This window comes from Anser brachyrhynchus (genome assembly GCF_964034855.1).
Source record: "Anser brachyrhynchus genome assembly, chromosome: 20".
Classification (NCBI taxonomy): Eukaryota; Metazoa; Chordata; class Aves; order Anseriformes; family Anatidae; genus Anser; species Anser brachyrhynchus.
Window position 1 is genome coordinate 11,330,961 of NC_137713.1, and position 23,436 is coordinate 11,354,396.

The 23,436-nt window shown below is 46.4% G+C and overlaps 1 protein-coding gene across 6 annotated transcripts in view; it reads right to left on the reverse strand.

The window, feature by feature from the left end:
• The window catches only part of TYW1B (tRNA-yW synthesizing protein 1 homolog B), a gene marked incomplete at its 5' end in the record, with an annotated part of 108,178 nt that overhangs the window by 36,443 nt on the left and 48,299 nt on the right, over window positions 1–23,436 (reverse strand). For 5 of the 6 annotated variants that reach the window (XM_080562857.1, XM_080562858.1, XM_080562859.1 and 2 more), the window contains 2 exons: window positions 13,632–13,767; window positions 17,632–17,809. In XM_080562857.1, coding sequence (XP_080418983.1) covers window positions 13,632–13,767; window positions 17,632–17,809 — 314 coding nt within the window. Of the gene's footprint in view, window positions 1–3,568; window positions 5,745–13,631; window positions 13,768–17,631; window positions 17,810–23,436 lie in introns of those variants that run through there. The other variant, XM_080562861.1, reaches the window with a different exon arrangement.

The following is a 23,436-nucleotide window of genomic DNA, read 5'->3' on the forward strand; positions in this document are numbered from 1 at the left end:
CTTTCAACGACACAGCATAATGCTGTCCCACTGTTTGGAAATAAACACAAACCCCACATTTCAGTTTTGACTCCCTAGCTTAAAGCGCAAACACTCGTACCTCCCTGTGATACAGATGAAATAAGCTTATTGCTAGAAAATTACATTTTGTTCAGACTCCTCAAAACAAATCCATGTTTTGCGGCTAATGACACTCAAGTAACAAAACCAGTATTGTCAACAGAAACACTGCTTTGCTTAAATGCAAAAAGCAGTCTCCGGGGAGAAGAAATTATGGTGCAGGCTCTAAACAAATTGCTCTTTCCCTCACTCAGCTTCACAGATCCTTTGCAGGTATTAGATGATGAATAGGAAGCCACTTCAAAAGCCGGTTTCTCAGTTCCATTAATATTTCTTATTCCCTTCAGTGAAAGGCTCAACTTGCAAACTGACTTCATAACGCATTTTCAGAGCTTCCCAGCTGGCAAGGAGCAGCTCGGACCAGGACAGACAACAGCCCAAAAGCTGAAGGCACGCACGACCTCACAGCCCGGAGCAGCGCCGGTGCTCCTGCCCTGCCCTCTGCACGCAGCAGCCCCACGAAGGCAGCCCCAGCCCCTCCAAGCACTCGATTCGAGGCCCTTGTCCGGGTTACACAACACCTCACTAGGCGAGCAAGTCCTGAATGAAGATATCAAAGCAATTTTCACACTTGGAAATTACTTGTCACAGGGATGTGATCAGAAAAAAAAAAATATATCCCTGCAGCCAAGCATCTATTCACCACATTCAGTAGCACGCATCTTTATGCATAAAACCCCACGAAGGATGAAAGATCCAAAACGCAGCAAAAGGAAGTCTCAAATGCCAACACGCCCCAGATTTCACAGCTTTCCAAACCCTTCCCGTTCAGCCTGGAGCCAGCTTTTCTGAAAGCACTGCAGGTTCAGCGAGCCTTCGGGATCGCCTCTGCCTCTCCCGAGCCCGGCGCTGCGGAGCCGGAGGCTCCCCGGCCCCGCGGAGGGGCTGCGGCCCCCACCTCGCTCCCGGAGAGCATCAGCAGGAACAGACTGGGTGCCCTTGAAAGGACAGCAGATTAATCTATTCTTTTGGCAACCAGGACCCTCCCCTTAAATAAAGGGCTCATCCCTTCATTCGGGCTCATCCATCACCAGGCACCCAGCCCCGAGCGCTGGCACGACAGGCGTCCTCCTAAAAGTCACATTGCAAGCACCTGAGAGCCTTCTGCCAGGCGGATCTGCGCAGCAGAGGAGGTTTTTTCCCTTCAAAGATTAACTCAGCACAAAGCACAAAAGTTCTTGGCTTCCTTTCTTCAGGCTAATACCGTCATTAAAGTGAGAAAACTGAATAGGTTATGCTGCGTAGGTATCTACTAAAAACATACATTGTTCAAGCATTTGCTATTAATAAACCGGTTTAAAGCAAGTTGAGGCTTTGTCTTCACTGCTAAAAAAAGTGCATTTTACCATGGGATAATTAACGCATTAGCTACTCTGCTGTAAAACCAGAGTGAAGCTCAGAACTTTAATTTTACTGCTCGAAAAGGGAGAGCGCTCAATGCCAGCATCTACCTGGGGATCAGCACCGAAGCGCCCGGTCTGCTTGCCTGAGATTTTACAACCCAGCAGCTCAGAATGAAAACTCAGCTGCTCTCAAGTGCTACGTAGAAAACACACAAGGTTTCTTACGTTTTCTGGAGTTTTGAAAATAAAAACCGAAAAAAGCTACCGTGAACAATAATTACAAGAATATGAAAGTTGGACTTCCGTTTTGTATCTTTTTTACTGTTTTTAAAGTCATATCAGTCAATGTAACTGTTCTCATTTTGTAAAAAACAGCTTTTATTGAACAGCTTTGAAATTCTTCCTGGAAATCAAAAGAAGGTCCTGAAGTGAGACAAGCGCTAATTCCTAAGCCAGGCTGTTAAGCCAGGAACGCCCCTCCGCCTGCACACAGTCCTGCTGAGGCACTGAGCACAAGTATAAACAATCCAGACTGGAGATGAGGGCGAAAAATCAGATTTCATTCTTCTACCTTCCTAAATCAGCTTCTTAAGCCATGTTCCCCTTTCCATAATCATTATTCCTGTACTTGCCTATTGCTTATCATCTACTTTATTGCTTCATACTTCAGTAATAATTTACCCATTTTAGTTAAATATCTCCAGAAACAAGCCAGAGTGCGGTAACATCTCTGTTCCGAAGCCTGAACGTATTTTAAGTAGATCAGAACCATAACTGCTGCTTATCCATTTTCCACAGACTTGCTTTTAATATACCTGCTCCTGTAAGTCACCAAGAACAATACTCTCCTGATTAATTACTGCTTTTTGTTATATCTAGAGGAACTTGAAGGAATTACCATGTAAAATTCATACCCCGGGAAAGAAAAAAACTCCAATGCAGTACAATTTAAAATAAAACAGCATCAGAACAGACCATATCAAATCATCAGCAAAAAAACACTTCAAGCTTGCTGTTAAACAGACCACACAGCCTGCAATATTTCATTTCCTCAGGGAAATAGTATGTTTAACACTGAACAGACAGAAAAAGCATTAGCACAAGTCTGGGTAGGGCTCACACCAAGCCCTCCACAAAAGCGTTGTTGCAACCAAAGCCAGGCTGAAGCCTGAGCTGAAAACACACGAAGGCGGTACCGAAAGAGCCCGTAACAGCCTTTCCCTGGGACGAAACGCTCAGCGATGCTCCAACTTTGTGCCCAGGCCCTGCTGACTTTGAAAGGACTTCAGCCAGAAGCTTGACAGGGGACGCTGCTGGGAGAGCTCCCAAATATAGGCGAGATCGGGACCTTTCTGCACGGGCAGCTTCCAATTAACGCGGCGGCAGCCCCGCGGGTCGTGGCAGCAGCTGCCGCCACAGCAGGGGAGGACAGGAGCCGGGCCCAGCACCGGCTGCTGCTCCTTGCACAGCACGAAGCGCAGACAAGCACAGGAGCCTGGCCAGCATCTGAGCTGCTCGGCCCCTCACCTCCTGCCCTTCTGCACAGCGACCCGGGCACCAAAGAGGTGCGGAACCCAAGGAACCACCGACCTGCTCCGGGCTGACCTTAAAAGTGCCCTGCTCAACTTGAGCTGGCACCTCCACACTCTCTTAGTGGATGGGGTAGATGCTTGGTCTGTTCACGTGGGGAAGAGAGACATTCGGACCCAGTCTGTGATGGGGAAAGGCTGAAATAACCCCCAGGACACCCCATGGCCTCCTTTCTTTTTATGCCCCCCAAAAGAGGGCACACGTCCTGGCTACAGCTCCACGCTGCCACTTCCCTCGGGTGCCCGGATCTGATGCTGCAGGCTCGGCTGCCTGGCCACAGGTGCTGGCAGGCTGCTGCTGCTCCTGCTGCTCCTCCTGCTCCTGCTGCTGCTCCTCCTGCGGCAGTCCCAGAGGGCACCTCTTCAAAGGTCTCCCTTCAATGCACAGCTGTAACCCTGGCAGCATAAGGGAGTCAAGAGGAAGACAACATTGAAAGCAACTACAGGCAAGGAGGAAAGTTTGCCTGGCACAGCAACGTGCAAAATATCATAACACACAGACAGGGGAACTTAAAGAAAAAACTTGAATGGCACTGATCTGCACAAAGAACGTGAGGGGTAAGAGCAGTTTAAAAAGAGTCCAACTTTAGCCAAATGCTTCTGGCCAAAGAATAAAACTGAACATTCACCAGAATCTCTTTGGATCCAACAGAAGAACCCCATCTCCCCCATGTCAGCTGCCAGGTGCTCAGTATTTTTAAGCCATCCCAGCAGTTATTTATACATACAGCCAAAGACTTGGATGCTTCATTACGGACCTCTTTAGTTGGAAATCTCAGCCAGGAAAACAACATCCCACTGAAATTTTGCAGGGCTCTAACGGAATATTCCTCAAAATCAGTGCTTTTGCTCAGCAACGGGGGATACAGGAAAGAAGAAGAAACTGCATTTTAACTAATCCTGTAATAACAATGCTTTAAGTCAGCAACTGCAGAATAATGGAAAAATGGAGACATCGTGTCTGGGAGGCAGAAAGAGAATTCATGATTTGACAAAAGATCAGCACTGCCACGGGTATAACTCAGGCAGCAGGCAGCGACGCAGATGTGATGCCTGCTTGAATGACGGCACGGCACGCTGGCACAGTGAACACAGGCTTAGCCAAGGCCGGAGAAGGGCTATTGTGCTTAAGACAATAAACCAACACTTGCTATCTCACAAAACAACAAACCAGCCATGCAACTTCAAGAGTAAAGTGATGAAAGTAGAGATTAATCTGCCATAAAAACATAATTACCTCATTAAAAATCACTCTCGCAGTTTGCGAAGCAAAGAATAATATTTTTCTTCTGGGTTTTGTCCAAATCATCTAAAAATAGAAATGAAAGCCCCAGCATAATTTGCTGAAAATCCTGCCCATTTCATTTAACATAGAACAATACAAGCGAAGAGTCTGAAATAAAATTCCTTCCTGGTGAAGCAGTCCTTGCAAGACTACTGCTCTTGTAAAGCCCTAACTCAGGAGTTTATCATCTGAAGTACCAAAAACCATGCAAATGTAAACAGACTTTAAATATTTTAAAGTTTAAAGCCCATCCTATTGGGTAGTCAAGCTCCAGCAGGAGCTGGGGACTGAGAGCACTCCTGCATGGCGCTAGGACGGAGTGAGTTGTGCCAGGAGGTGACGTGTCCAAAGGACATGCCCCACCTGAGCACCCAAGGAACGACGTTCTGCACGGGCAGGTTTGTGAAAGCAGCCCCTCGCTGCACCTGGACGACGCTCTGCAATGCACGTGGGGAGATCAATGCTGCTGCAGAACAGGGGCTGCCAGCAACCCCCATCCCAGCACATCTCACTGGCACTTACCTGAGTACTCAGGTGCAGTGCCAGGAGCCTTTTATCGGCTCCTGCAGGCTTTGTATCTGGCTCTGAGCTTTGAACAGTCAGCCTGTGAGCTTTAGGCTTGAGGAGCTGGACTCCTCTCAGTTCCCACTGATTTACAGGATTACTCCCTACAGATACACTGTTTGTAGAATATCACCACTGCAGAGCACGGCGGTACCTGAACTCTTCGGTCCCTGCCCTATCTATTCCCACCCACTGAGCAAGCTGACCCCCCGGCTGCCCGGGTCTCGCAGCCCCCAGCAAGTCAGCACCACGGCGCGCACAGCAGAGGCTGGCAGCGAGCAAAGCAAGCAGCACTTCTGCTTGCAAAGAAGCTGCTGCTGCTTTTCTGTGCGGCACTCCAGTCCTTTTGCAGCTGCATGAAGATACATCCCGCCATCCACTGCAGGACGCCACTTCTCCTGTCTTGGCGTGACAAAAACACTGCAAGCTCTCACATGTCCGAGGATGTGATGACCATCAGACTGCGCCCCTGATTCGGGCTGCTTATAGCTGCTAGGGTAAACATCCTCACATGCACCATCTCTGAGGAAGACAGCTGTGGGCAAGAGCAAGGTTCGTCTCTTCTCAGCCCCACTGGTGCGCTTGATGTGCTCTCAAGCTTGGAGTCATGGGCATGAAGTAACTGGGTGTCTCCGAAAGCTGCCGGGTGGGATGCTCCTGAAGCATCATGCAGAACACGAGAGCTCTCATTCGCTGCCATGCAGCATCCTGATGTTCGCGGCTCACTAGAAGTGCAGTACTGCTACATCAGATCTCCAAGTTCACTCTGCATGTACAACCGCAAGCAATGCATGAAAATGTAGTAGTTGGAAAAGAATCAGGGATTTGCTCAGTTGACAGCAGCTGGGTGGAGAAGGAAAGAACAAACACCTTAAATTATAGGAGCAAGCGAAAGCCACAGCAAATCATGGGCCAAATACACGTCCCATTCCTGCAGGGCAGAGGGGGAACACCTGGCTTCACAAACCTGCCTGAATGCAAACCTCAGGCACGAGGCACCGTGCATTGCCACTGATTAGCACCATCTCCTCACCTAGTTTCACCAAGCCACACATCCAGCTGTTAATTTACCCACCTTTCACAACTGCAACGTGTCCACCTCCCTGGGAGCTTAAACAAAAATGGCAGCTTTCTCCTGGAGTGACTGCCTGGCACAGCCAGAGCCTTTGGTAGGAACACGGCCCAGCAAACTCTGGATGAAGATGCCATGCTATGTATTCTTTACCACAGAGAACAGAAAAACAGCTTACCCAAACCTCGCATGCTTCAAAGGTATCCGTTAGTCTGATATACGTATTTCATAATGATGTTAGTTTTTAAAAATCACAAAAAAGGGTTAAAGTCAGTGTCTCTGAATGTAACTTTCACCCCCACCGGAGGCACCTGCCCTCAGGGGTACATGGTTTAACGTTACCTGAAGCTCCAACATCAAACCATGGAGTGGTTTGGGTTGGAAGGGACCTTACAGACCATCTAGTTCCACCCCCCTGCCATGGGCAGGGACACCTTCTACCGCATCAGGTTGCCCAAAGCCCCATCCAGCCTGGCCTTCACCATTTCCAGGGATGGGGCATCCATATCAAATTAAAGCTTTCTAAAACTGAGACCTAGTCTTTATGAAATGCCTTCAGATCTTTGCATTTTCACAGAAAGCTGGACTCTTCAGAAGAGCCCTACAGGGAAATAAGGCTCCTCAAGACAGAGGAACAATTTCAACACACAAAGCCAGAATGAGCCAAATGCAGTGAAGCAGATGCACATTTTTACAGGTCTGCGAACAGCTGCAGTAGCGCTTGGGATCATCAGCTCTTCAGTTCCAGGGCTTCAGTTCCATCACCACTTACATTCTCTACATTACTCTGTTTTTATAACTAACAGTTAGAGATGATTTACAGTGCATCTAATGCCAGACCGTCCAGCAAAGATTTATAAGGATCCAAGTGCTCTTCTGGGATAATAAGAAAGGGAGACCCCCCCCCCCCCCCCCCCAAAAAAAAACACTATTCAGTACAGCAACTGCACCTATTGCACTTTGAAATGGCTTCTCTCAAAACTGTTCAACTAAGTTCACTCATCCCAAAGGCCTTAGCTGCATGAGAAATGAGAAATAAATCACCTTTGATTTACCAATTTTCTTTGACCTTTCAGTAATTACCAGCTTTCTGTATTTAAGTATGTACAAGACAATAAATTCCCAAAATTATTTAAAAGACACAACAGCAATTCAGCAGCTTCAGAGGAGATTCTGAATCCACGTGGTATAATTTCTGCACTTCTTATATTGGCAAATCTAACAGCACTTTTGTCCAAGGAGAAAGTGCAGCACTTGGCTCTTGAGCACACGACCTGCAAGTCAACAAGGCTCCAGATGGGTTTTTCAGCACCGGTGGAAATGAGGGATAGGGCACATGGCTCAGGAGGTCACAGACCACCTCCCTGATCACAGCCATCGCTTGTGATTGCTCTGCTACCACCTACTTGCCACAGGATCCTGCCCTAAAAGAGAGCTGTGGGAAGAGGCGAAGTGTCCCTCCTTTGTTTCAGCCCCGGCACCGTCACTGCGGGTTGAGCCGAGCGCTCCGGTGTCACCCCGAGGTGGAGGAAGAGCCTTCCCAGACGCTGCTTCACCAGGGGACGCGTGGCCCCAAACTGCCCTGGGAAAGGAACTCCGTCTGTCACTCCAGTACTTCTGCAAGCCTTCGTAACCTGAACACAGCTGCAGCACTCCATCCACCATAGCTTGTGAGAGGGTTTCTCACCCTCTCTAAAGCAATCCATCCCCTGTTTTTTTTCACCTGGCATGGGGTCCGTGGCTATGTTCCCTCTCATTCTGAGGAGCACCAGCACACCAGCTACCACGTTCCTACAAAATCCATTATTTTTTTTTTATTTCCATCAATTTTACACTCTGAGATGAGAAAATAGATCAGTCTTGCAGATGCTTTGTCAACTCATCTTCCCTGAAATGTCAAATGAACAGATTCAATGAACCAAATAAACGCTTCTCATCTGAATCATCATGCTAGAGCCATTGATACTCGGTCAGTGAGAAGAGAAATTCAACAGCTAATGCATTTAGCAGAATGGAATATTATACAGTGCTCTGCACAATCCCAGTCCGTGGCATTTGGCCCAGTAGCTTTAACTTTATAGGTTTAAATAAAAACATGCTTTCAAATAAACTGTAGATATAAATTTCTTTCGCCTAGTTGCCACAAGCAGAATTTTAGATTCGCTCTCTCCTTCTTAAGATTCCACAAAAACACACACGTGCTCTCTTCCTCTCAGGGTGCCCTTGGATGAAGACCACTGCTCTGTTCCACAACCAGGGAACGAAAGAGCAAAACGTCGTCCCCGAGCCCATGGGGCCCGCTGGGCAGCCGGGAGCTCTGGCTCCCAAAGCCGAGCCCTGCGGAACAGAGCAGCCGTTCCTTAGTGGTCGTTGAACCGGGTTCTCTAAAAAGCCAGTGTCTCTTACGGTGTCTAGGAAGAGGCTCAAGGCAAGAGACAGACCGCATTTAATTGAAGGTAGGGATAGTAAATGCTTCCAATGAAAGCGTTAGCAGCAGAAGTAGGTAAGCCAAACAGTGTGTGCTAGCCAAGAGGCAAACAGAAGGGTGAACTTGGAGGAGGAGAGCCCTCTGTTTCTTCCATTTACACTTCAGAGGTCAAAGCCCACCTCCTCCCTTCCCACTTCTCCCGGGGAGGTGCCTCCCGCGGGCAGGAGGTGGCTGCAGCCCCCCCGTGGCTCCAGCAGCAGCCCCGCAGCCCGGCTGCCCACAGCCCCCCATGGTGAGCAAGGAGGGGACTGGTGCGGAGAGGGGGCAAAGCGCTGGGGAAGGACTGGGACGGCTCCCCCGGTAGGCCAGAGACACCTTGCTTCTCAGCCAGACTCGCTATCCTGTCTTCTTAAGGCACAGCAACAACCAGCGCCTCAGAATATCGGATCGTTTTTGATTATGAAGTGTGTTTATGAACATTTTCCCCCTTTTCTTGCCTGCAAGCGAACCGAGAGATACTGGAACAGACAGCAGAAATAAGATTTCACTCCCTCTGATGCCAAGAATCTTGCTGAAGCCTCATTTGGATTGCTGCTTGCTCTAAGCTAAGCTGAAAGGAGATGATGTATTTCAGAAACTATAACTTAATATCGTACCTTTGTAACGCATCATATTGCATTTCAGAAGGCTTACACCAGAAGTCTCATTAGCAAAACTATTAAAACAAGCACACAGCTGGTAGAGAGCATTTTCTGTGCAGAAGAGTCAAATACTTCTAAATTTATAGTGGCAAAATTGATTACGGATTCTAACATCTGTTAGAAATTTTACATTTAAATTCTCCTCAAAAAGTCACTTAGCTCAGAAACAGACGAGGCTCGACAAACCAGTCCCTCCCCCCAGTAACCACATAAATAATCTCCATGCAAATCAAATGTGCTCTTCTCATAAAAGAAATCATTACTGTCATATATTACAGAATGATCACTACAACATGCTTAAGATGCAACTCGATGTATTTACACTATGTTTGTAATCACACAGAAGCCAAGGGTAACTTTGAAGAAAGAATCATATTGGAAAAGACCAAAGGAAACAGCAACAGATGCAAGACTGAAAACATTTAAATACGCAAGTTGGTGTCATCGCTGAGAAATGTAAAAGGAACTACCTGTAAGCGATGTGCCAACACAGAACTGGAAGATGGTAACACCAGACATTTCATATTTCATGCCTTTCTCTGGACAAACCACCTCTATCACCTTATGGCAATGGGGACAGAGCCACAGGCACCGAAGTCCTTTGAAAGCCAACATCCTGTCAAATATGTGACAACCTGGGACAAGCAGAGCTAAGAGTTTTCATTTTTTTGGTCCTTTTTGGTGGGAGGAAAGAAGAGACCTTTGTACACCTCACCCACAGAGCCATGACCCTGTTTCTCTATGAAATCTTAATTCCTCTGAAGAAGGAAAAAACGAAGGCAAGGTTTTACCCAAGATCTAAAGCAAGAGTTGTGTATGATGTATAAAGACACTGAACTCCAGAAAGCACCAATAAACCACTTCTTTTGCTTTTGTGACCCTCCTGGAAGGACAGGAAGGATAGGGTTCTGCTTCATCATCAGTTCCTGCAGTGCCGTAACATCTATTAACCTGAAGGGTTTTTTCCCCCGTTTGCTTTGTGCATGGCTCCAATCTGTTTCAGAGAACATTGGCACCTGTCCCCTGAAAGTTAAAGCAGTTCAGCAGTGCCTACTTGGTGCCTGGCAGCACAGCAAGTTCTGAGGTACAGTGCGCTGAGCCGACTGGACAGGATTTATCATGATTAAGTCAAGAAGACACAGACAGAAGAGGTGACACCACATCAAGGGTGGAAGAGCGCTCCCCAGAGCACCTGAGCACCAACAAGGAGCATTCCCCCAGTGCTCGAACCCACAAGTGTCCAAGCAGTAGCAGGCACCTGCTTCAAAGGTTATCTTGCGTTCCCAAACACACAGAAACTGAAAAATGCTCAGAGATGGTGCAACGCAACGCTGAACCACAAACAGGGCACATCCTGCTGCTATGCCCATCACCAATTTTTCTCCAGTTATTTTCAGTGCACTTGGGTAGAAATCTATGAGCAACTTTTGCAATACTGGGTCACTGCATCTCCACTTCATGTACCAGCAACAGGGCGTTTCGCATTTGTCTCAGTCAGCATCCCTAGTGCTTGGGAAAACACCCGGTGATTTATGATCGGCAAGAATAACAGTTTTCAAGTCTTGCTCAACCTACAGAATCTGTTGGAGTAACACTGAGGGGAACAGAGCACAAAGTCAGAAAAGCAAAATGGATCATAGGTCTGCTGGTGTGTCAGAGCTCACAACGTCAACTCCATGTTCTCACTGTCAGGCAATACGTTTGGTTAAAGGTATTTTTGGAAAAAAAAAGCATCAGCTTGATAAGAAAATTATGAGGTACGGAAAATCTATTTTTTCCCTCCTGAGCTTCTGGACATTTGAAATTAATTTGCAACTCATTTCTCGTTTGGATACTGCATTATGAAAAAGCAATGGCTGGAAGAAATTCCTACCACTGGAATACACACACTTCTCATCCCTAGGAGAGAAGGATTCACGTTCTTAGTGCTTCTTCCAAATGCTTGGTCCATCAAGTCAGGTCGCCTCTTAGGTGTTCTGATGAACTAAAGGCTGTCAGAGGATGAGTCTATGAGACTTCCCAAACGTGATGTTCAGAAAGGACGTATTCTGAATTGCACACAGCACCTTTCTTCTTCCTCTCAATTTGATCAGGAGGATGGAAGACACGATGAGAAACAAATGGAGCCATCTGGGAGTCCACCTGCTGTTTAACAAATTCCTCTCAAGAAACACTTCTCAGCATAGAAAACTCAACACAAAGATCATCTAAATGAGAATTCCTCTAGAAAGGATAACACTTGAACCACGCAGTAGGGGACAAGGACGGGGTTTCTTCCTGTTTGTTGCAGAAAGAAATATCACAAAAGCTTTTTTTTTTTTTTATTATTCCTGAACTTCCCTTGCAAATGCTGTAGCAACTGATCACTAACATGCTGCATGATGCTGTGAAAGCACACTGGGAACAACACATTATTAAATTCACTCCTGTCTTTAACTGCCCATCCCTGCAGCACCACGCACACAGCCACAGGACGGCCAGGCTCTCTACCTGCCAGTGGGCATCATGCAAGCAGGAGCAGCACTTGCCAAACACAGCAGCAAGCACAGCAAGGTACAACCATTTTGTTGTTTTGGTTTTCTTCTTCCTTCCAAACTCCCTTTGCCCATTTCTATTTATTTTTTAAAATGCGCCCAGATCAAGCCTATCAGTGATTCTTATTAGCAGTGACTCATATCAGCTGCAATGCCAGCTTGTCTCAGTCTCAGGAGAATTAAATTGAATAAACCTGGATGGTTTGTCAGGCTGTGTGAAAATATTGGACTTGTATTTTATTTCCAGATATATTAGCATCACTTTCCCAACACAATGCATCAGCACTTCACCATCCACTCTGAAATAGAAGCTGTATTTCTCAGGAATATCAGCAGGTGCATTAGCTTTCAGCACCCCTCATTCATCACAGTCCTAAAGAAAGGTGCTCAAAATCACATGTGAACGCCGAGCACTGCACTTGGAAGGAAAACAGTTGCTTCCACCTAGAAGCAGCTCAAGATATTTTTAGGTGCCACAGCCACATGTAACATTAAATGAAAAACTTATGAACAGCAACTTCCTTGAGACTCCTTGCTGCTGCCTGTGTTTGATGACGCAATGTGCAGCTGAGCAGGGGCTGGCAGAACAGTACATTACCCATTGGAGCAACTATTAATTGGCTCTTGTGTTATCAGCGTTTCAAGGACCCTTCAAAGTGCAGTTGTTTTTAGGAGAAAATGCACCTGCTAGCTGACTTTTTCTTCTTCTTCACCTTGACCAGGGTATTTTTAGCTGCACGGACACACTTGCCAATACTTTCACATTCAGTTCTTTGCAAGGAAATTTCTGACAACACACAGCAGTGAATGAACCCTATCTACCAGGGTCAAGAGAGACAGGAGAGCAAAAATCAGCTTCCCAAAAGACTTCTCCAGTATTTCAGTTCCCCTTATTTCCACAGCTTCTTCCACTCAGAGTATTTAATGATAAAGTTTGTACTCAATTTCAGTCAGCTCAGTATTCGGCCTGAGATTTTGCTCAGCAAGATCAGCTGGCACTTAAAAACAGCTTGATAAAGCTACCCACATGCCTTTGCAGAAGAAAGTGTCACTCAATTACACTGAGTCTCCTGGATCTCCTAACGTAAGCATATTTGGCAGAAAATGGTCCAACATTGTCATCTCGGAAGGCAGTAAATTTGATTCAAATGAAACAGTCTCTTGCCTGTTCATCTCAGCAGGTAACGTGTAAACTTCTGCCAAAACAGTAAATAGCCGTACTTGTTTCCATCAGAGCGCAGTGTCAGTAAACAAGAGAGGAAAGGCATTCATGAAGCACTTTTCTTATTAATTCATGTGATGCTGAGACCAAGAGTGATTCATTAATCGCTATTAAAAACACTTAACACAGTGGACTGAATTTTGAGATGACAGCAGCAGACACGAGCCCATGTTTTCAGGTCACCATTCAGCTGTCTTGGACAGGCACAAAATACTGACAGCGCAAAGGGACACCCTTATAACTATGCTCAAATACACTATTTCGACTAAATCTTCCAGACATAAGCAGATGTGCTTAGAACTATGTAGAAGGAGGGCAAGTAGAGCTAGGAATCTCCAGCACACGAATTGCGACCTTTATGTACTTCAGTTTCAAGGGAGCCTTTGAGAATCAGTGCTGAGTACTGTGTGGATTTACAATTCTTCCTAGGCTTCCCTGAATTTCTAGTCTTTTCAGCAGCCATCAGTGTCCATGTTCCATTAATGAAATCTGTTATCTTATAAACTCATCTCTTATCTTCACATCTTATATTCATTATCTTAAGCTTACAAAGTTTACTGTCCTGTTTGACACATTCTCCTCTCCTAGTTATGGAATTTCTTATCACATAGAAAACTGATCAACCATGCTGGAGTTTTACATGTTATACATCTTACGTGCAAAACATGCTGCAAACAGACCGCAGAGTGGATTCTGGATGTATCTTAAGCCTCCACTTTTGTCCCAAGTAGGTAACATGCAGAAGGAAGGAAAAAATATTCTCAACAAGGTACCTTTTCAGACAAGGCCTTTAAACTGTCTAGAAACCTCTGCCAGAAATCCTTGAAGAGGGGTCGATCAATTCTCTTCAGGCTCTCTTTGGTGCTGGCATCCACGCTGACATACAGCTGCGTTACTGGCTCGAGGTTCCTTGGTAATAAAAAGAAAGGGATTGTTATTTTCAGACATTTCTGTTAACTGGAGGTGGGAGTTCTTACCCAGGCATGTATAAAAATACAGCACCTCCCAACAAGCTGCTCTGCTGGTCCAGTAGCAAGAGGAGCTATGCTGTATTCCTAGGGAAACTCTTAGGTTCAGCATTTCACCACTGCCAAATGACCAGTCTTACCAGCAAGATGTTACAATTTTCTTTCAGCACATAATATACCCCAAAGGTAAGAGTACCACATACAAAGGACATTTTGCTTATCTTTTCCTCACTGAGCTGGAACATGCTTCACTCCAGTGTAGTTGTAAAACACTCAAAAACGTTTCCCAGTGCAGGCTGCCATGGGTTCATGCAAGGAACTGACTCCTCTTCACACCACAGCCCACATGGGTAAAAGCCATGAAGCTCAGCCCCTTCCCCTGACCCGCTACTCACCCTGGCCCACGGAAGAGTAAACCTGTTCAACAAAAATACAACCTTACTTCAGCCAATTTCTACTGCTGGACATGCTGAACTTACCTGATTTGCAGCTGGCATCGTTTGTCAAATAATGTTTTGAAGGAAAATCAAAGCTGTTAAAAAAACAAAGTGCCCCCCCCCCCCCCCCCCCAAGTGTTCTCCTTCCGCTTCCAGGACTCTTATTTCATATAAAGAGCATCTGGTTACACAGTGCTGGTGAACGCAGCATCTGGGAGCCCAACACAGGTAACTTCTAAATGATGAAACCTCCCCTGCCCTGCAAAGAGCCTAGGTCGAGAGGCTCTGCAAAGAGCCTAATCCATTCCCTAAATCCCAAGGGTATAAAAGAGAATGAGCAAGGATGAAGTCTATTAAGCAAAGGGATAATGAAGGACAAAAAGAAGGAGCAAACTAAAGCGAGCTCCCTTGCCACAGAGAGAACTGATAAAGGCAGCAGGTGTGACACACGTTCATTCCTCCGCTGTCCGCGGGGAGACAAAATGACAGCCTCCAGTGCACCGTGCGACTCCAGCTCTTAGCAGTTTTAGGACAACACTTTGCAAGTGTTGTTTTTTTTTTTTTGTGCGTGTGCATGAAGGCTGTTAATGAGCAGACTATAGTCCCAGATTGATTTGGTCCTTCAGAAGACGAGAACAAATTAGAAGCTATTGTTCAGCTGCCAAATGACGCCACCTAAAAATACACCAAAGTCCCTCACCCTCCCCAGAGGTGACAGGATGACAAGAACTGTCCAGAACAAGACCTAGCAGAGCTGTTAGCAGCCAGAAAATCCAATTACTCGACATGAACACTCAACCTATCTAAACATACTTTCTCAGTATGTATTTAGACAAAAGAATGAAATAGCCCAGAGCAAATATAACATTTTCGGTTAAAAAAACTGTTTTGCAATTAAGCTTGTCTGGACTGCCAGCCCAAAGCCACAAGCTGCAGAAATGACCAAATGTTCTAGCCACAAGTGGACTGAAGTATTCAAATACAAAGAACATCGCCAAAATACTTTTTGTCTTTCCTTAAAGCTACATTTGCCTAATTAGGAGATCCCACTGACGATGGAGCAAGCGGTTTTTCCAAACACGAGCTGAGAAAATCATCTCTTCTATGGATCTGAATCCTAAGGACAGGCAAGAGGCAGCAGAATCAGCACTAGAGAAAGCTAGGTAACTCCTTAATCTCTCTCTCTCTCTCTCTTTAAGAGATGCCAGCAAGGGATTTCTGCCCCAAATTGCTGCAAACCAGAGCTGCCCACAGAACTCTGCCATGGCCGGGAACCAGCATGACCTCCTGCACGCTCTCGCCAAAGGGGGGACAAGGTAAAAGGGAAATCAGGGGTGCACCCATCACCAGGGAGAAACAGCACAAACCGATCTTCCCTGAACACAACCAGATTTCGTAATTAACAGGAAATTTAGTTGCACATTACTAGGATAGGTTTTTGAAAGCTTCTCCTTAATTTTGGGTTATAGTTTGCAAACTACCACAACTGAAGACAGCTGAGATCCCATCCAGGAGACCAAACTGAAATGCATGGCATTTACTATGTGTAAGATGAACTCATGCAGAAATCACAACTGAGTTGTGCAGCAATAAACTGACTTCAGACCACCAGCCGTGGGGTGGTTTTACAAGCAAGAAAAACGACACAACCTGCTTAATGATACAAAAACCCAGAAACAACAATATAATAAGAAAATGCTCATTTTTGTGAGCAATAATGAGCATCTGCTCATTATTATTGATGCTCATAAATACAAACATAGATGCGAGGGTTCTTGTTCACAGGCAATAATCAGAAACAAGAAAAGAGGACAAGAGCCAGGTAGCTGTTCAAGGAGCTCACACGCAATAAAATCGCTTTCAGTTTATGAAAAAGTGTCTGGAGGCAGACAAAGCTGCAGCCCAAACACAAAAGGAGGAGGAAGGCACAGGCAGCACCACGCTGGAGAACCACTGGGTCCCCCCAAAGCCAGAGAACACCCCAGGCGTACTCTGAGTTTGCATGCTGGATGCCACAGGTCATGCTGCCTATTTTAGGACCAACTTTTAGACTATAGCTCCCCTCTTCTGAGGATAGAAAAATGAACTTGGGAACTTGGTGCATACTTCAGTTCTTGTATTATGCGAGTCATTTGCTTTGATTAACCAAAGATCAGTTGCAACTTTTAACAACAGCAAGACTAGCATTTTATCACTTTTTTGTTTCTTTTTAACAACATTCAGCAGATCCTAAGAGATCAGCTTCAAAATATAGTATGCTCTCCTTTTAAAATGCTATTTTTAGGAAGGAGCAATTTCTGTCTATCAGGCACATAATACATGACTTAAAGTAACTTGATTACACAATTATTCAATCATTTGGAATGCCTTTGTAGTGTATAATTACTCACTCAAAAATTGCATGCCCTTCCCCCCTCGCTGCCATATTCAGACCACGAAAAGGAAGTAAAAAGGAAGCTCTCTCAGAAAGCACTAATATGGAAAGGCATTGAACTGAAATAAGCTGAGCAACATACCAAAACCACCCCGCATACAGCTGCACTAACTTGCTCAACTAACTCCAGGGATGGACTTTGTCAGCATTGCTAGCTGATGGTGTTCAAATCAGTTCCCAGCCACCTTGCAGCTCACACTGCTGTGCAGAGCAAGGGCATTAACTATGTTTCCTTGCTATATTCCTTATTTTTGTTAAACGTGGCCTGGTTGCTAAAAAACGTCGGAATCAGCAATGCTTCAGATTTGTAAAAACTCTCTTGGAGTTCATTGAATTGTTGTGTGAATGTTTAGCACAAGTCCCTCTGAGAGGGAGATAGTAACTATCGCTCCTGCTCTTGCAGATGAGGTTAACATATCGCTGTGCTTCTCCCCTGCTCTTACACTGGTCTCTGGGTCCTGCTGCAGAGGCTGGCCCGTACAGACCTTGGGTTTGAGCCGTTACGACTGTTCATAAGGCAGAGTCAGAGCAGAGGTCAGACTGCAAGGGAAGCAGACAAACCAGACAATTTGGGTTCGGCCTCCTGCTCTAGCTGTCAAATACTCATGCCAGGTATCCGCGTCCCCAAACACAAGACGCAGCTCACTTGCTGCTCTCCTTCCCTCACACCTCCAGAAGATACGATATTACATTCTCTTCACTTCAAGAAGTGATCACACTTTAAGAGAGATAAAAAAGAAAAAATCAAGCTGGGAGAGAGAAAGATGAGGAAACACAGGGAGATTACGGTTAAAATCGAACAGGTGCCAAGTAAGCTTTTCTTTTTTATTGTCAGCACTTGAGCAGAGCTGACTTGGACAAATGATAAAACGGCATTACAACACAGGTCAGCACTGAAATGCCTTAGAACAGAGTTATTTTGTCCAGCCCTTACCTAATCTCATCTGGAAACTGGGCGTTTGTAACGAGGAAGCTGGAGATGTTGTGCTGGTGCAGGAGCTTCAGGAAGCGGTTGATCTCCGGGTACATGATGGGCTCTCCCACCAGTGACAGCGCGCAGTGCTTTGCTGTCATTGCTTCCTCGAAGCGATCTGCTTTTACTCCTGACACTCCTGCAAAAAAGACGGAGAACAGGCGTAAGTCTCATATAACCTCCTCCCAAACTATGCATCCATATCTAAAGTATACCCTGGCACCAAGTAAAACCAGCTAGAGCCTTCCTGAATCAGAGAGAACACCAAGCCACAGACAGAGACCACCAAGACAGCTCTGCAGGAACCCAGACAGCAGTGTATGGCCAGACACACAGAGTTCAGGGCTTTGTGTGCGCAGTTAACTATTGCAAGCAATTCTTCTTAGTAACGTTTGAGTCAAACTTTCCCTTGCTAAGACCTCAGCGATGCTGCCTGAATGCTGAGACAAGCACAAGAGCAAGTTCAAGTTGGCATTTAAAAAACTAACAAACAGATTCTGTTTCTCTCCAATGCTAACCACAGGCTGTGTTCCAGCCCCACGAGAACAAACTCCTCAGTGAGGTGGGCCTGGCTCCTTTGAGCAGATCCACAACCACCAGCATCGGCCACCACGTGCAATGCAACGCAACAGAGGACGTGCTCAAAAGAAACCTCAACACACGACACTGCCTTGAACAGTGAGAGGAATTTCAGAACAAAGAGGGAAAAGCGAGGAACTCAACTGCAGCATCCACGTGAAAATACCATCTGCAGGTTTAACCGACCCGAGTCCCATTTACCGTACCCACAGGAGGGCAGGGGAGATGCGAGCACTGCTCCTGCCCATCCGTATCTGACTAAGTGCTCAGCACCCCGTATGAAGCCACCTGACTACAAACAAGCTTTTGTTCCAAATGTGTCATTTCACATTTCCTTGACGTGCCTTGATGTACTTGAATAATATCTGAGGTTTCAGATTGGGGGTTGGTCTGTTTCAAAAAACAAAGACTTAAGTTTGAAACCAGGTCCTCAGCTCACCTCCCGTTGCCTAGACGCTGAAGCTCAAGCAGTACAGAAAATTACATGCTATGCTGCAAAGCCAAGATAAAAAGAGGTGTTCGTGGATATTGCTTCAGCCTCACGTAGAAAAGCTAGTTTGTGATCAGAGTGAAGCTTAGTGCATTTTAAACCAGCCAGGCTCTGTCCTGAATAGGTGACAGGACTAATGGTTACTCTGCAGAAACTTGACAGCGCTAAATGAGAACTTTATTTGAAAAGAAAGGAGCATCTCAACCACACACAGAGATTAAAGGACTTAACTTTTGTTTTACTAAAGCTACTCTAGGTCATTTTGGGAATTAATTTCTCTCTCAGTATCTTGCAATTGGACTACAGTAATTACACTGCCAGCTTTATAAGCAGACAGAAGAAAGTTCCAACATCACAAAGTTTGAGAGTAACTTTCTCAAAATGGTTTACATCAAACCTGGCATACAGTAAATACACTGCAGAGGAGCGTAGAGGTTTTAAATGCGATCATTTGACCACATAAATCATGAGCTAGACAGGAGTAAACTAAACAGGATTAGCGGGTACTCCAAGGAGCACACGAAGGCTGCTGTACGTGGGGCTGCCCTACCACTCCAGCACTCAGCCTCTGCCCCTGCAGACGAGCCTCCTTCTCTCTTCAGCCAGCAATGGACTTCAGCAAAGGCAGAGCTCGGGCAGATTTCGCGTGGCATGCAGCAAGTTGAAGGCAGGTGCAGGAGCTGGGAGCCACAGGAGCTTGAGATACCTCTGCAAGAGGCAGTGGTGCACAGCTTCCAGCTCAGCTCTCAGCGGAGCGTGCAGCCGAGCCACCTCTGAGCTGCACGTCTCCTTTGAAAAGCTGACTCCAGCTGCTCTCCTACTGGCCCACTTCAATTTCAGAAAGGAAAGCGTCATCTGGCACGTCACCCTGTACAGGCTGGCTGCTGGCTTCGGGTGTCCCTCTGCAAGTACCGGTGCTACTGCCTGGGGAACTAGGGGGGCAAGGAACACATTCTATGCACGCTCACATCAAGATACACAGGTCTTCCCACATCTCATTTTAAGACCTGTGTTTTGAGTGATTCCCACAAAACTGCTCCCTGTAAGCCAGCAGGATTTCCTAGTTTAGGTCATGTGCTTATTTGTTCATTTTTCCCCTAAGGTAAACCAGGGCTCTATTATCAAAGACACCCACTCTTATTTTTTGAATTATGTTTCCGTTCTGCGTATGCCCTTCACAAGGGCACTGAGATTTACTAGTCACCACCTAGAAAAGGTATCCATCAAATAAACTGCTTCACACCTTCCCACCTCAGCTCCCTATCAGGGAGATGCGTCTCCATCAGTTACTCTAAAAGAGAATTATGTGACGTTAATTCACATCTCCAGTCTTCAAAACCTGTACACACTATGGCAACATTAAAAGAGGGAAGAAGGTATCTTTAAAAGCATGCAGAGAGACTCTTGCAGGATGGAGAGCTATCCTCTAGGATATGTTACAGGAGAGAGGGTCTGCAAATATTTTTTTGTTCTTTCAGAGAACATCTCATTTTTCCTACAATGTGTGCAAATAACGCATCACAATAACTCTCCTCTCCCCCTGGTGCACAGAGATGTCTGTATCTGAATGCAAAGCTGTGGTAGTGGTACTACGAAGAGCACAAATTTATTCAAATGTTATCTGAGCAGCATTACCGGATTCAAGAGCCTTGAAGACTAAGACATTTTCCCCATGCTTTTCTTCTCCAGCAGCTCAAATTCTCTGCTCTACACTGGGATCAGCATTCGAACACCTTGGCAGATGTGCACAGCACCCAGCTGGAAACTTGACCGGTGTCAATGGAGCAGCCCACGGAGCCCAGCTGCAATCCATCTTCCCTCCACACTCTCTCCCTCTTCAGCAAAGCAATCTAGTCCATCACTCTGCTCAAACATATTACTTATTTATCTTAAAATCAATCATCATAAAATCCAACCCACTATTTGTGTTGCACCGCTGGGTTTGCTGGATGCAGTCGTGTCTTCTGCCTGAGCCACCTCCAGCCCGGAGGGAGCACAGCTCCGGCAGGCACACAGGGGGTTCCCCGTGGGTTCCCCCTGGGTTCAGGACAACCCTTCTAATCAATTTTGCTCTCACATGGTTCTACTCTAGACATTTTTCACCTGCACCTCAGGGAAACAGTGTAAAATTCACAAAATGTAGCAGCTAGCTACTGGTCTTAATTTTTTCCTGTTTTTCTTCTCCTGAGAACACTTGCTCTTAGGCTCCCAAGACAGGGAGTACATTACCATCTATTACTCTGCAGTAACAACGCATTTTTTTTCTTTTTCCACTTTGCAACACAGTTCTAGTCCAGAGCTTTTTTTTTTTTTTTCCCCCTCCAGTCATTCTCCTCTCACAGTTCCAGGTCAAGGATAACTGTGCTGAGGAAGCACGTGCAAGTTTCAGGCATCGTTTGGGAATCTATTTAATGGAAAATATGCTCCACAAGAGAGAATTGGACTGTCTTTACAGACCTCTCAACACTCTGGGAATACTTTCAGGTGCTGCCAAGTCACGCTTGAATCTTTCCTCCTCCCCAGCCCTTTTTGGGAAGGCATCAAGGTGTAGCATGGGGAGGAGAGGGTTACTCCAGAGTTCAAAGTTGGGTTTAAACCAACTCCTGTAGGTAGCTTTCAGAAGGCAGGGCTTTCAAACAGCTGCAGAATAAGCTGCTTTTCACCTTCTTGTAATGCAAACAAGAACACACTTCTGCCTTACAGGAGCAACGTTTCCATCACACTGCAGTGCACCAACACTACGTGCAGGAATTGCCCTTGACTCACGCACAAACGCACCCCGTGCTCCATCACAAACTGCAGGCACACCCAGTCATCATCTGAAACAGCACGTGGCTTTTTTCAAGGTGGATATAAGTGACTATTTTGAACTCAGGTCCCACCTGATAAAAGAGGATATATATTTTTAATTACTTCTAGGACTTTTGATTTTAACAGGGATAACACAAGTCACAGAACTACTGGTCAGAAGGGACTGCCACAGGTGTCTGGTCCAGGCTCCTGCTCAGGGAGGACAGCTGCCGACGCTGCTGGAGCAGTAACAGATTTGCTCAGAAGACTTGAAAGCCTCCAAGGCTGGAGGGTCCCCCCTCCTCTCTGGGGACCTGTCCGAGAGCTGCACCACCTTCCCTGTACAAGCTTATTCTGACGCCCAGCCTGAATCTATCAAACAGCAACCTGACTCTGCTGTCCCTTCATCTACAATAGCAGGAGGGTCTCCTCCCAGCGGGGACAACAGGGCGATGACACCCTCACAGAAGTTTCTGCTTCTTGCTGAGCTCCATGTGTCCCCATCAGCCCAAAGAGCAGCTTTCTCGAGGTGCTGCCGCAGTACAGCTCTGCTGGTCAGTGCGCCTGTCACCCCACCTAAATTAGTATTGCCTGCAAAGCTGCTGAGGGTGTACTCAGTCTCATCATCTGCTCATGGAGACATACAACCCAGGCTCGTGGATCAACACCTGAATTACCCTGCTTGTTATCAGCCACAAACCAGACTTCAAGCTATTGATCACGATCCCTTTAGCCTGCCCAGCCACATTTCAACTAATTTAAGAGCCTGGCTATCCGGAACAGACTGAATAAAAGAGTGGAATTCTGAAAAGTGCTCAGTGCTGTAAGTGTTAAGCATGAATACTGCTTTGTTTATAGCTTTAACTGTTACTGCACTCCAGGCGAAATCTGACATCCTACACGCTCTTTGCTCAGACAAACCACCTGTACCAAACCCCTGCTGTGCTGGCACTGCATCCCAGCAGCTGAGTTAACAGGCGGCCGTGAAACCCTGCAGCGGCTCTGGGCCAGCCAGGCAGCACTGCTGCAGGCGTTCTGCCCTTCCCAAGCACTCTCCCCACACAGCTCCAGCACAAAAGGAACACCACCAAAGCTAGGATGTGAGACCTGCATGTCTTTACACCCTGCCCTGCCTCGAGCACCAAGAGCTGTGCTTTGTTTGGACTGAAGGAAGATGCTCTACTGACACCAGACTACTCCTACTGTGCCTCCACTCCTCTCACTACCTCTTCTCTAAGGAAAACATCCCCACCAAACTACCGTCCGCTTCCCCTGTTCCACTACAGCACGGCCACTTTCCTCCTGAGGAGCAACAGAGCTGCAACCCAACCCAACGGGCTGCACGCGAGGGGCAGAGTACAGCCAGGTCTTGTTCTTCTGGCTGCTCTCCACCCAGCTCAGAACGGGAGCTCCCGGGGAGCTGGCTTCCCTGGAGCTGTTGGTCTGGGATTGCAAGATGATTCAAACCAGCCACTTCACGAACGTGTAAAACAAAGCTCATGAGGCCCCAGCTTGAGTTATTTTTCCGCCTATTACATAAGTCCAATGAGTGAGACAGCGCAACTGCCCTCCGCTGACAAGTTTTTTTTGCCTGTCACATTTTTAATCCATTGGGTTCTCTCTGTGCACAGCCAACGTAAACAAACGGGTTCCCAAAATGACAGCCAAGACTGAGGCTCATCTTGCACATTTTATGGACGCTTCATTTCACTCCTGCTGCTCACACAGCCTCTGCTGTCAATTAGGAAGAGCAGAGTTCTAGACCTGCCCCGCAATGCTGGCCAGTCCTCTGAGCGCACAGTGCTGACCTTGGCAAAGAGACCAAGCTTATTACACACATCTGGGGGAAAAACAAAACAAAACTAACAGCCCTCTATCTCTATATATACAGATATATAGCAAGTGAA